A 15,226-nucleotide genomic window follows, 5' to 3' on the forward strand; every position below is an offset into this window, starting at 1 on the left:
AAGCAATCGCCACCGCCTATGGACATCTGAAACACCAGAGGCGTTACAAGTGCGTTGCCAGCCTTTAAGAGTGGCTGGGGAATCAGGGATTGGAAAGATTGGTAGTACTTTTCGCCCAGTTTTATTACACGTTTTATTTAAGGCTTAGGGACACCACGGATTCTTTAATTAAACGTTCATTAGCGTGTGTCTATTCGTGCGTCTTTTAGACCATTTGACATAAAAAATGGCAGCAATATCGGAAAAATGAGATTTGTTTATTTTAAATCACGATATCCAGCCATGAAAGCTGATCTGGAGTTGCAGATTATCTAGCGGGTTTACCGGGTCCCCGGCTCGAAAAGTAGGGAGCAGGAACGGGGTGGTTTTTAGTCCGACACTCCCTCTCGCCTCGCCCAAGGCAAGAGAAGTCATAGGATGATTTTCTCACTTTAAAAAAAAGCTGTGGAAAAGTGTGGAAAATATGACAAACTGTTACGTGAAAGAGGCCTTTATCGCAGTAGTGGACGGTCACGGGCTTTTGGTGTAAATGTAATAGCAAATAATTTAGTTCAATGGACACCTTTTGTAGAGGGCGCAGTGACCTAGCTACGACTTGTCTATAAATAACCTTTTAGGAAATTAATGCGTCTACACTTCTATAGGTCAGCCATTAGCCGATCGTATCAGCTAAGTAAATAAGTGCGTAATAAAAGGCTTTATATAAATACATGAGTTTAATTGGCATCGTGACGCCGTAAAATTACTATTATAATGCCTATGTGACAGTTCATGGTTATATTTTCAAAAGGTCAATGTTTGCAGGTAACCTATCATGTGAAAAATGTATTAGGTATTGAAAATGTACATTAATAATGTACAATTGGTCTGAGAGGTTTGGCATAGCGGTGAATCCACTGAAATGCCAAGCCATTATCCTGGGAAGCACCCGTACGCTGAGCGGGATTGACAGGGCCAACCTACCGGCTGTATCCTTTAACGATGTGGCTATCCCTTTGAGTAGTGAGGTTAAGGACTTGGGGCTGTGCATTGACACAAATTTGAAGTGGCATGCACAGGTCGCTCACGTATGCAAAAGGGTCACCGGATCACTACGGGTGCTTTACAGACTAAAGAATTTGCTTCCTTCCGCTACGAAAGCTATGCTGGTGCAGGCCTTGGTTTTTCCTATTATCGATTATGCTGATGTTTGTTACTACGACCTGAATGCAGATCTCCTCAATAAACTTGACCGACTTCTGAATAACTGCATTCGATTCGTATTCAACCTGCGTAAATATGATCATATTTCTGCACATAGGTTGCAATTAAAGTGGTTGCCCATTCGCCAGCGCAGGGAGCAAAGGGCGCTAACCACTCTATTCTCCTTTCTCAATACTCCTTCTTCACCTAGTTATTTATCCCCCCATTTCCAGTACATCTGCGCAAACCACAATAAACAACTCCGTTCGTCCCATAATCGTCTTCTCCAATGTCCCACTCATCGCACTGACTTTCTCCATTCTTCCTTTTTCGTGCAAGGCATTTTTCTGTGGAATGCGCTCCCCCAGGATATCAGGATGGTGTCAAGTCGTTTAACATTTAAGAGGAAGATTCGCGAGCTTTTGCTAAAGAGGTTGGCTGATTCATCACACTGACTATTCTCTATATGTAGTATGTGTTATTTATGAGTATATATATATTTATATAATATGTATCTATATAATATATATATATATATAATATATATATATATGTACTGGTATGTATTATTGTGTATATGTCAGAAATATATGTTATCATTTCCCATCGTAATGGTCTATCATGTTCCATGCACCCGCCTGTTATGTTCTCTGCACCACCCAAGGGTCAGACAGGTAGAAAATGCCAACGGCATTATGTCCGCCCATGTACCTACTTGTGCATAAAGCTTTTTAAATAAATAAATAAATGACGGAATTTTCTGCTTTGTGATATTTTACTCATGTTAAGTCATATCATAGTTTAAGTTAAACTAGTAGCAACTTCATCAGACATTTTGAAATCTTGGAGAGATGAGGCCCTTGGACAAATTATTTACTTGCCTTAAATAAATTATTACTTGGCAAGCAATCAGTACTGCCACTGGACACCCGCAACCCCGGAGGAGATCCCAGTTCGTTGCCGACCTTTAAAGGGGAGGGCGAGGAACTATTTTTATTATTATTTATAAAATAAACTTTCTAGAAGTAAAACCTCCGAAAAAATAATTAAGCGTACCTACCTACCTAAATTTCGGCGCCGCACAGACTAACGACTCGTAGTAATTACGTAAATGGTTGGTAAAATTAGTTACGTGCTACACGTACTAATTAGTAGGGGACTGTTCACGTTCATTTCTTATCGATATATTTATGGAATGTGTTAGATAAGGTTTATATTAATATTATGGAATTTCATATTTATGGGCACTGTAGGACTCAGGTATGGTACGTACACTTTGAAAAAGAAAAAATCAATAACACGGTTATATTATCTGACGGGTATGGACTACATTAAATACTTTATGCATTGGTTGCAGAAATCAGCTAGGTGCACGTACAGATCATGGGCCTATGTTCAATAGTGATGTTTGATTGAGCTTTTACATTCCTTAGTCAGGGTATAGAATACGGAACGTTTGATTCATTAACTATCTTGACCTTTTCTTTTAAACAGGTTATCATTCTCCAAACCTATCACATCCAGAAGGGGCGGACTGCCTAACGGGATACCGGCAACGGCTCAAAAGATAGGAGTAGGAACGGGGTGGTTCTTATAGTCAGTAAGAGTCTGATACTCCCTCTCGTCTCGCTGAATGCGGGAGAAATAATTGGATGATTATCCCCCTCTTAAAAAAAACCTATCACATAGATTATTTCACTCAAACTACCAAAGTAATCACTATAAGTACTAATGGTGACAAAATGGTCACGCCACTAGAGTTCAACGCTCGAAACTGTCCGTAACACTAGAATGTACAAATTCAATTAGCAGGCCAATCGATACGTGTCCGCCGCACCTTGCCAGAGATCATTCGGTATATGTCACTATGATTTACTTACAATCATTGAAATGGACTGTGTAAAGACTCCGAAATAGCTGTGCTAGACAGTATTTTCATAGCGGTTCGCATATCAAGCCACACTAAACGTTACAAAGATTTTCTGTATTTTCAACTTATATTTTAGTAAAGTCGTTGATTTATAATAGAGGCTAAAATAACTCGCTTCTACCAGTTATTTTCATAGATTATTAAATAAAATGTTATCAATCCTTTCAACTTTGTTTTGACATTGATCGAATAAAAAATCCCTTTAAAAATTAATAAAAAAACTAGTAAAATAATATTATACTCTGTTCGAATTCTAATTAAAACTTATTCAAAAAGAAATAAAATACCAAAAACGTTTCAATAGCCTCTAATAATTTGCATACTGGCCATAACGAAGGTGACACTACAGAAAAATAAAAAGATAAAAATAAATAAATTTAAAAAATTAAAAAACCCGACTGCATAAAAAACACTTTAAATAAAAACTGAAAAGTAAAAAACAAGCTTAGTCTAAACGTAATTGAGTGCAACAGTCGGGACCCATATTGAATGATTTTAGTCTAGTTTATTTAATGGGTCCCGACTGTTACACTCAATTATGTTTACCTAAGGCTTTGGTTAAGGTTTGATTAAGCTTGTTTTTTACTTTTCAGTTTTTATTTAAAGTGTTTTTTATGCAGTCGGGTTTTTTAATTTTTTAAATTTATTTATTTTTATTTAACACTTTTTAGTTAGTTATAATACGGCTATGTGTTTCTCAAGATTTCACCCGCGACACGAGAGAACTACTTCCAATACCAAGATAATAAAAAAATAAAACACGTCGATCCAGTTATTTTAGATTGATTGCGTAACACAAAGAGAGTAAAGGAATTAGAAAAAGAAGAAGGATTAAGGGCAGTAAAATTTACTATTTACAAATTTCGTAAACGCTCTAATTCTTTAAAAGAATTTTCGTTGTGTGGACTATTTAATATTTTATTTTTTTGATCTTTTATTGTGAGGGTTTTTGTCCGTAATAGTATTAATCCTTATCCTTTTAAATAGTCTATTAATTTTCTACATTAAATGAAGATAAAATTTGCTCTTTACGCTGTTTCAAAATTTCTACTAGTTTTAGACAAAAAACGGTCTTTACAGTTGACGCGTCGCATGGGCTATAGGTAAACGACTATGTAGATAGATTCCTTATTTAACGTTCAGCAAAGCGAGGGCGGGTCGCTAGTCCTTTATTTATAAATAAATTCATTGTAAATAATTTAGTTAAGACGTACTTTTATCATCACTTTTCACTTTTAAGTTCAGACACCGCTAGTCAATGGCGTCGCGTAGTACCTATACGAGTATTTAGTTTGGATAATAAAGAACATAATTGCACATAGTATTTTTTTTCTATATGTCAGTGATATACCATTTTGGAATCCTCATGATGAGCTCTTTAATTTGATACCCATATTGTAGCAAATAAAAAAATTTTTTTTTTTACTCCTATCTAGGGCGCCTCACGGCCGCCATGTTGGTTTTTGTTTTACGTCACATATCTAAGAACACTTGGGTAATTAAGACGAATCCAACGATACCCTGATTGTCGAAATCCATCAAGCCGTTTCGAAGAAATGAGGTAATAAAGAATATTAGGCTCATACATACAAGATACGCGCGAAAAACATAACCCTTCCTTGGCAGTCGGGTAAAAATTCTAATTACGAATTTGGAACTCGTTCATTTGTCTTTGAAATGTGCTTCGTGTTCTGTGTCAACTTCTGTCAATAAAAAAAATGGTGGAATTGAATCAATATGCTACTAAATTCTGTTAATTCACCATTTCGATTCCCGTAAAGAACAAATATTAGTTTGGCCTACTAGAATCGTGACAAGATTGGTTCACTAGTGCTGGGTCCGGCTGTTTGTGATTGTCAAATATGTGTGTGCAAACGCGCCCGCAAAATGTCGCCTGGAACGATTGATAAGTCGTAAGTTAGTAACCCCTAAGTATTTGGTAGTTTTGTTAGATGAAAGGTAGCTGTTTATAGATGTGTTTAGGGTAGTGTTTATTTAATTAGTGCTTAGTTAATTTGATAATAAATAAGTTATTTTCCAATATGTATAATTAAACTCTCTTTGTAGATGTTGTAAAAATATATTTTAATTCCATTTTACCTAACATTGGACAAATGGTAAAAGTCGATTTAAAAAATCTCAATCAAATTAATTATATACACACGATCCTTACGTGTGGATGAAACATTGTTGTTTTTTATACAAACAATGTTATTGCATAATCGTACTGCATTATGTAACTCACAGTACATAAACTAATTTATCTTTATTATTTTCCTAACTATAATTACTATCAATAATCCTAATGTATCTTAGCGCTGTATAATATCAACTGATGTAATGATGGTCAATTAATTCAACCACTTCATAAATAACTTTGTTATCGATACAGTTTCCGTGCGATCGCCACTAGATTGCGCTACTGGTCTTATTTAATTGATATCGATCAATATGGAAATGGCGTTTAGATTAATTTCTTCCCTTTTAACACTGGGTTAAGATAATAATTTTAATTGATTGCCGATTCAGTATTCGCATTTTACATTTGATTAATTTCTCAATGATTGAGTCAGATTTGAACTCAAACGTAACATTACCAACCTTTTGACAGATTTGATTTTATTTGTTTGCATCAAATATGCTCCAAAATTATTGGACCAAATAGAGTTTGTAACGAGAGAAACTAGGCCGTAATTTTCTCAATTTAAGGAACAATCCAGGATTTAGCGTTGGCGTAGTAATCACGACGACAGATCTCGGAACTCTTTGATCTGTCGTCTCTACCAATCGTTTAAAATGATAGTAAGCAAAATGTATAAATAGGACCACCACAGACAGGGCACAGTAGGACCGATACACGACCCGGGGCTGCGGACTACCTAGCTGGTTTACCGGGGCCAAGGCTCGAAGAGCAAGAGTAGGAACGGGGTGGTTTTTAGTCACACTCCATCTTGCTTTACCCAAGGCGGGAGAAGTCATTGGATGATTTCCCCCCCTCAAAAAAAGTAGTATAAAATACTTATCGCTCATGATTAGGTACGACGGTATTTATTTAGCTTAATTTACAATCTCAATTATCTCACACACCGACCGCTTAACATTAGATATCGGCATTAATTGCAAAAGCAAGTTTATCCGCGCATTCTTGCACCGTGCGGGAATCGAAGTTGTAACGCGGTCGGGGTCTGTAGTTCGTTGACACCGGCTCGTAGGATTACCACGCGAAAGGTGTATTTAGGAATTACTATCTGAATACCGTGGTGGTCCAGAGCTTGAGACGCTTCTCATGCATGAGGGTGCAAGTTTGAAACCTACCAATGGTATAAATATATTAATTTGTCCTCAAGGTTATCTTATTTTTCTATTTCTTTGAATGAATATTGGTGTTACATTGTTCTCACATAATTGAACCAACGAAACAAGGTATTCAAGAATTGTATAGTGAACCTGATTGAAAAAAGAGTAACCTATGAAGTTTCTTGCGTTCATAGGAATCTACACTTTGGAACGAGCAATTAACTTCACTAGAGGACACGACACGACAGACAGAAAAGTAATATTTTAATATTTGCTTTGACGTTCAAAAGTGCTTTCCTGGTCTAATCAAAATAAATGGTTTTGACTTGACTTTGACTTGAATAAATATTTATTAATATATGTTACTCTAGTAACACATAGGGACTATTACTAGTAAAGTAAACAAGTATCGTATGTAAATAAACATCATGAACCAAGGGTACGGTTATATCACGAACAATAATAAGTGATATCTACCAGACAGCCTTGCATGGGCAGGAAAGACAGATCACAGGATTTATAGCGTATTTGTTTATTTATTGTATAATATAATACATATAGCATTTTATAGGAACAATCAATTATGCTGTGTGATGTTTAGTCGTTTTTAACCGTGGGAGAGCCATGCTTCGGCTCGACCGGAGTGATACCACTGCCTCACCGAAAACCGACGTGAAACAACGCTTGCGTTGTGTTTCGTTGTGTGAGTGAGGTTACCGGAGACCCGATTCCCCCTTCCAATCTTCCCAATCCCCGATTCCCCAACAACCATTAAAATCCTAACCCCCAAAATGTCGGCAACGCACTTGTAACGCCTCTGGTGTTTCAAGTGTTCATGGGCGGCGGCGATTACTTATCATCAGGTGATACGTCTGCTCGTTTACCGGCGTGTAAAAAAAAGGCGTGGAGTAAATACAAATGTATTCGATTAAGGGACTACTTAATTGACAAAGACTGGACTGCCGTGGTTTCTGATTAAGAAGACACCCTCTTAATGCTCAGGCCACATTAACGGGAAATGCCATTAATTATCGCGATAATGGACGTGAACCGTAGGTGTAGCCACCACTTAACGGGATAATTTGACAATGGCATTAACAATGGCGTTTGGCGTTAGGCGATAGCTCAGGGGCGGTATAAGACAAAAAGCATATCTGTAAGTCCAGTAGTGCTGACAATGATGGCCTACTTGATGAAATATATATAGACTTTATATTTTGTAGTTGAGGAAATATTCTACAAAAAAACGTATTAATCCCAATTTTAGTGTCATATCAGGCGTAGTATTAATGTTTTTAAAGATCCCTGTGAGGTAAGGGAGACACCATGGAATTTTCGTGATCCGGTTCACTAATAGCATTTTCTAAAAGAATCCATTAGCACCTTTTTGTCATTAATGGGCTATCGCAAAGTGACGCCTAATTCTAAAGAACCAATTTGTAATCAATCTTCATTAATTCATTATTAATTCCTTGTGAGGAGGGAGCAGATGATTGGAACAAGGATGGCGAATCATTGGGGCTCAATACAAAATTTGGACACTACTGTATAATTGACTATCAACGGCTCCGACTAGGCTTTATCGTTTCTTTCTCTTAAGGCACCACTGCAGGGCAAAGGCCTCCCTACCCTCCTTCCACTCGTCTCTTCGTAGAGCTTTCTGTGGCCAATCCTTTTATAGGCATCGAGTTCATCCCGCCATCTCCTTCTGGGCCTATTTTTTTTATACATAATTTCTTTTTTACTGCTAATGATTAAAAAAATTTTTTATGACACCTTTAAGACGGCAGTAAACAATTTTTATACGTAAAGGTTAACCATACCATGCTTGAACTAGAAAATAGTTCAACAGTAACTTCAATAGATATTAATAAATAAAGACGGGTAGCGGACAGCCTTGTAACCTAGTTTCATGTATTTAATGTCAAGGGTCAACTTTACTGTTACAAATGGAACATTCATTTAGGGGTTGGTTTTTGACCTGAAGTTAAGCATTATTTATTCAAACGTTTCAAACTCGGCCTAAAACTGTATCTGTTTGCTGTAGCCACGTTAGACGACAAAGGAATTCTAGATTGACTTAAAATAACGGTGTCGACCGTTCGACGGCGACAACGCGCAGCGTTTTAGGCAGGCGCTGTTCATGATGTAAAGTCCCTCTGTGACTCGAAACTAGTAGAGCTTTTCTCAATATATTTAGGTAAGTAAACCGTTATTTTTAAGTTAATCTATGTAGTATGTCTCACAATAGTTATTATAAGAATTGTGAGTTTTTGCGCTTTTCATTCTTAACTTGTCGTAATGTTAAGTGAGATCTAGGGAGTAGTTTTCGTTAACATTCAAAGGGTTTTCTAATAGAGTAGGACATGCACCTATATTATAACAGTAGGTTCAGCTTTAATAAGCTTTTATCAGAGTGTGTACATATATCTTCTCTTGAAAAACTAAAATGTGTCACCTAACAATCTAACCGACTTCGCAGTCGCCGTTTTTTTTATTCAAAGATTTGTCACTAGAACTTACAGAAATAATAGTACGTTGCTTCAAAACCTGTTACACGATTTTACAAACATGTTCAAAATTGTAAAAACGTATGGTAACACTAGGCAGCGCGGGCGCAGTCTCAGTGAGCGGCATTCTAACAATTCGCAACGCTCGTGATAAGCTAGTTTGTGAACTATTTGCATTTAGGACGATTTTATTTACTTGTAATCTTTTAATGGATATGACCTAGTTCGTACGAGTATTGTTTACGCATTATATGATGTAGACCGTGAAGTCTTTGGTCTTAACGATTTTCACATTAATATGTACTTATTTTTATCCAGCTAGAGTGAGAGTCCATTCGGTTACCACTAATGAGATTCCGAAATCAATATTTTTACTTCTCTAAAAGCAATCACCAAATTTTTTTTGAGTGATATCATCCGATTACTTCTCCCGCTTTAGGGCAGGCGAGGGGGAGTGTCAGACTCTTACTGACTAAAAACTACTCCGTTCCTTCTCCTGCTTTTCGAGCCGGAGCCTTGGTAAACCCGCTAGGTAGTCCGCAGCTCCAGATCAGGCATCAGCCCTACTGAGCCCCATCTGCGGCCGTTTGTCCGTCTGATGACTTCTGGTCGTAACAATTACCAACTAGACTATAAAGCTATTTAGAATTGTCCCTCATCTATTTCATCTTGCAATGGTAACAATAAATCGAAGAATTATGAAATTAAAACGCTCATTATCTGTTTCCTTACAATTACGAGCTACAATTGCCAATGTTCACCAATTACAGTATTTGATTGTGTTAGTTTTTGCCGCAGTTTCATTATAGGAAGTCAGCGTTACTTAAGTTTACGAATAATTATTGTAATTGATTAAACGACGTCTAATTGTTATACTTACGGACTATGGACGGCTGTTATTAGTGGTTACTGGTAGCAGACGGTTATTGTTGGAATAATAGAGTTATTAACTGGTAATGTTTATGTATCTCTTGATTAATGGTCAGCTTATTTGATGGTGTTGTATAACATAACTATGAACTACTTATTATGCATGCTTTCAAGTAGAAATACTAATGTATTTCTCAAGATATCTGTAAGTTAACTTTAACTTTTTAGAAGGATATTGGTGGAATATCATACATATTATGTCAGAGGTCCCGTAATATGTCTCCAATCTCGTTACAAGTAACAATTGTATAAGTAATTCGCACAGCCAAATATAATGGCTTGGCAACAGACGTATTTAGACGTTCGCAACCTCGATAGCCAATTTCCAATCAAGTCAATTTGAAATATTTAAAGGGTTAACTAATGTGACTTCTGTCAACGACCATCCATTTTTTGCAAGCATTTGTAATGCTATGTTTTATCGACTTTGTATTTTGTATGTAAATTATAAGGTTATAATACAGTAACCAAAGAGGTTAAAAAACCCATAAACGTATGAACATTGAACCATCAATTTGGAAATTACCCTTACTTGTACGTTTTTGTTGCGTCAATTAAATACATTTCCACAATGAAAAATAATTTGGAAAAATACTAAAAGGTCGATTAAAAATGGCATGCCGATGTGGCAATTTATGGTAATAGCCGATTGCCTGGTCACGCGATGCGACATTGCCACCTTATTTATTAAGGAAAAGGCAGACAGAGGTGACAAGAAGTAAACATTTTCCACAATACCAAAGGCCAAGACCAGACCAGTTAATGAAGAAAGTATCGGTTTTGCCTCTATTATAAATTCATTATCTTGTTGACAAAGTGGTTGCAAGTCCGACTGCGGAATTAGAATAGAACACTTGATTAAAATCCCGAACTTGGAACCTAAAATTGTGGTTTTAGGATGCTCATGAATGCTTATTTTAAAAAGCAGATCTAATTCTATTCACATGGCTACATCGGTTTATTAAGATACTATGCATAATCACACTACCTATGTGAAAATGGTAATGTGAAAATGCGAAAATTATGAATGTGAAAATTTTTTTGTTTGTTTCTCCATCAATCACGTTGAAACTACTGAACGGATTTTGATGAATTTAGTATACAGACATTGTATGAGTTGACTTGGGTGGTAGGATACTTCTATACCACCATATTTCAATCAACAAACACGAATACTCAGCAAGTTCACAATACGATCAGGAACAAGATAAGGAGGCCCCTAATTATATAACTAGAAGAGTTTCATCAACATACCTGTTTAACAGCGCCATCAACATAATCTTCGCAGACGTTTTTAGCGAAGAATGTCTCGACCGGGAACGTTCTGCCGGGGATGGTGAAGGTAGGCACGTTGCCGAAGAACGTGGAGAACTTTGTGGAGTCCATCGTAGCTGATGTCACTATGAGCTTCAAGTCTGATCGACGGGCCACCACCTGAGGAGGAAAGAAGATTGTTTTTATTTAAAGATCTGCTTGATTTTAGTTTGTAATGACAAATGGAAGTAAAGTTGACACTTCTGACCTGCAGTCAGATTTAGTTAAAGGTTTTTTTTTGAGGGCAGAAAATCATCCAATGACTTCTCTCGCCTTCAGTGAGAGGGAGTGTCAAACTCTTACTGACTAAAAACCACCCCATTCCGACTCCTGCTCTTCGAGTCGCAGTCCTGGTAACCCGCTAGGTAGTCCAAAGTTTATTATGAGCCAGCGAAGTCAAAACTAATTTGTATAAATTGAAGATCCGACACAAATTATATTTTAGTTCCAGGGCTACTAAAAGGGTTTTTATGCAGTTTTTACAAATAGGTAGTAACTAACGAACTACCGATTTTACTATAAAAGAGATCGTCGACTGCCAACCGATACAACGAAAAAAAAGCAAAGAAAAATGCCACATCAATTAATCATTGCCTTTATCGACATAAACTGAAATATTTTCAGTCATTTCAGCATTTTCAGCGATCCAATAACTCAATTACAACACAATTATATTGTCAGTTACGAATATTACATAATTATTCATGTTCGCATTGTTCCGACTAATTATGGACTCGCAATTAATTTTTGATAGCTACAGAAAGTGACTAAAATATCCTAGTTTTTAGGTAATCGATTAAAAATTAACATTCGATAATTTCACGGTCGAATGGATGCGCGTGGGCAAGCTTGCGCAACAAATTGTATTCAGCGAAAAAAATATGCGAATGTTACAAGCAGTCTATTTGTGGATACTTGGGTAACAATAGTAGTTTTAGAAAAAATAAATAAGACATTCCTTGGAGTTAATTTATTTCTGCCAATGTTTAGAATTCAAAAGATTTTTTATTGTTTGGTATGTCCTTGCGTTAGTAAAAGTCGGGAAAAACTTGTATTAATAAAAACGGTTGCTATTGTGGTGTAACCTGATAGGCTTTTTGTGAATTATTTCTTATTTAAGTTTCTTACAACTTTAAAAAAATGAAGTATTTATATGCTTCCTAACAATTTTCTCTTTCATAAAATTAAAAATCAAAGTGTATCTTTATAATGGCAACAGCTATTTTACGAAATGGTAACCAAAAATAAAAGGTTTTCGAAATCCAAAAACCTATTTTTTATAAAGACCTGTGACCTATCAGACATTTCTCAATTTATTTTTTATTATAAAAAGTCAGTCATTCGTAAAATTGCGCCTTATATTTTCACAAGTGGCTCTGGATTTTATTCTGGCTAGATTTTGTGCGGCTATAAAATGTGAGAATATTTTATAATGGAATTTTCAGGCTTAAAGGTATGTCCTTTGAGGCAAGGTTAAAGGTTTGATGTCAATGAATGCTGGCAATTTTACAAACAATTTGTTACGTAACTTAAAACCGTTTTTATCTCCCAAATTATAGGCGAAGAGGTGTGTTTGCAGTAAAATAAAATTGTTCTATAGTAATTTTGTTAGTCTCATTATACTAATGAACATTGTTAGCATACATTAACATATAAATTTAATACAATATCTGCTTGTTTCAACATTTCTTTATGATGTTGTTGAAGCCTTTATTACGCGCTATTGTTTACGATGCGTACCTTTATCTACATTAAATTAATCGCATGTTTCTGCTCGAATAATTTTCAGTTAACAAATCGATTTATCTACGCGTTAACATTTCAAGTAGTTTCTTTATCTCGTTTCTCCAAAACAACATAATCTATTATCTAGGTACATTCAACTTCTATCAGTTGAGTTGAGTCCCTTCCCAATTCATTTAAGAGATAGTTTTGAACAAAGCGAGTGGGGTACACAACATACAGAATACGTCATTCGGATGACGTCAGAGCCAGAGCCCGGGGCCCGGGAGACATGTTAGGGTGTGACGTTTTAGGGGGGAGACAGAAATAGCCAAACATGTCTAGACTACACAGTTACATGGGATGGTTTTAAATGTATGTATGCAGTAAAGATACGAGATAATATTAAACACTAGCTACTTCCGCGCGGTTTCACCCGCTGTTCTCGGTTCCTATTGATCGAAGCGTGATGATTTATAGCTTATAACCTTCCTCGATAAATGCGCAATCCAACACAAAAAGAATTATTCAAATCGGACCAGTAGTTCCTGAGATTAGCGCGTTCAAACAAACAAACAAACAAACTCTTCAGCTTTATAAGTAAGTAAGTATAGTATAAATTTTAACTGCAGTCATATAAAGGTGCTGGTGTATGAATAGAAGTAATAAAAATGTCTGCAGAGAATACTTGTAGTGAATATTACGATTGTTTAAATGTTAATGGCTTAAGCAGATGTTAATTTTAGCCAGTGTTGGATCCGGTGATTTCATTGATATTGTATCGCGTTTTGGCGAGTTCCGCTGTTCTATCGTGTTTCAATGACTGGTTTGAAACGTTGAAATTAAAAGCAGTAATGTTACAGAATTGTTTTAATTTGTAATCTCAGAACACACGACTATATATGGATGCTTTAATTACAAGGCATATAATAGGATGATCATAATTTGTAATATGGAATAATTATTTTAATAACATACAGTAAAGGAAGCTACGATTTAATATTAACTAGTGGTCGCCTAGTGGCCGAAATTCGACCATATATGATTTAATTTACAATACCACTTAACGTACGTTGAAGGATAATTTTTATATAACTCAACTCTTTTATAAAACTCTTTTCATATGAGACGTGAAAATATCATCGCAATGTCTATCGATTTTGACGTTTTGTCAAATACGATCAGATACTATGCAAATGTTTTATTTATTGATTTAATGTTTATAAGCATTATTTTTGAAAAATATTAGCGCTATGCACTTCTCCTACACATAAACTATAAGTGTACCAAATTTTATGCTCCTACGTCCGCGCAATTATCGTAAAAAGAGGTCCAAAGCTTTTGCATCACGTATTAATATATAGATTTCGAAGACTTTTCCTTACATTACATATACATAGTATAAAATCGATATGTTTTGTACTTCAATTTGTGTAGTATAAAACATTGTAACACATAGTTGTGTTGTGTATAGTTAGTTAACTAACAATTTAGGACGTTACGCCTAAATAGAGCTACATTCGTATTGAGGTCGACCCAGAATTTTGAATGTAAATAGGAAAATTTAATTCGGTTGGTTGAAATTCAGTCTAAAATGGGAAGCACGAACGGTGAATATTCAAAATTCCACTTCACATGTATTTTTTTTTGAAGTGGGAAAGTTATCGAAATACTTCTCCCGTCTTGGGCGAGGCGAGAGTGAGTGTCAGACTCTTACGCCCGTACCTATACTCAATTTTAAGTTGTGCTTAAATATCATGCTATCTCTGTAATATTATAAAGAATTGATAGTGACAGTACTACATTGGAGTGTTGGAGTATTCGTGCATTACTGACTAAAAACTACTCCGTTCCCACTCCTACTTTTCGAGCAGCAGTCCCGGTAACCCGCAGTCCGCAGCTCCAGATCTTCACATGAATGAAGTTGAAAATAGAACTTTTAAAATCTATTTTCATACACCATTGAAGAGCATTCAAGCGATGGGAATTCCATCAAAAATGTATGAATAACAAACAAACGTACACAATGTTCTTACGTTACTCGTCCGTCAGTTTCACACTGACGCCATTCAAATCACGAGGTTTCCCGTCACTCACACAATATGTGTTTGCCAAATAATTTTCTTTTTTTTTTTCAAGTTTTCACTAATAATGAGCGTGATATGGTTCATTGGCGTTTCTGGGCTAAGGGACAGTTCAGACAATTGTTTTGTTTGTTATAATTGTACAGAAATAAGTAACGTTTTGAGTAGTAATTATTTTGTGGGGCATGTACACGTTATTGGCATCGACTGTGTGAAAATTGATGGATATAATGTTAATTGGAACTTGTAGACGTAGT

General features: G+C 36.0%; 1 protein-coding gene across 4 annotated transcripts in view; it reads right to left on the reverse strand.

Annotated features, from left to right (window-relative positions):
• LOC118272343 (pre-mRNA-splicing factor ATP-dependent RNA helicase PRP16) overlaps positions 1-15,226 on the reverse strand; it is a 114,888-nt gene that overhangs the window by 7,021 nt on the left and 92,641 nt on the right. For all 4 annotated transcript variants that reach the window (XM_050693258.1, XM_050693257.1, XM_035588745.2 and 1 more), the window contains one exon: positions 11,104-11,283. In XM_050693258.1, coding sequence (XP_050549215.1) covers positions 11,104-11,283 — 180 coding nt within the window. The remainder of the gene's footprint in view (positions 1-11,103; positions 11,284-15,226) is intronic.

This window comes from Spodoptera frugiperda, chromosome 4 (assembly GCF_023101765.2).
Source record: "Spodoptera frugiperda isolate SF20-4 chromosome 4, AGI-APGP_CSIRO_Sfru_2.0, whole genome shotgun sequence".
NCBI lineage: Eukaryota > Metazoa > Arthropoda > Insecta > Lepidoptera > Noctuidae > Spodoptera > Spodoptera frugiperda.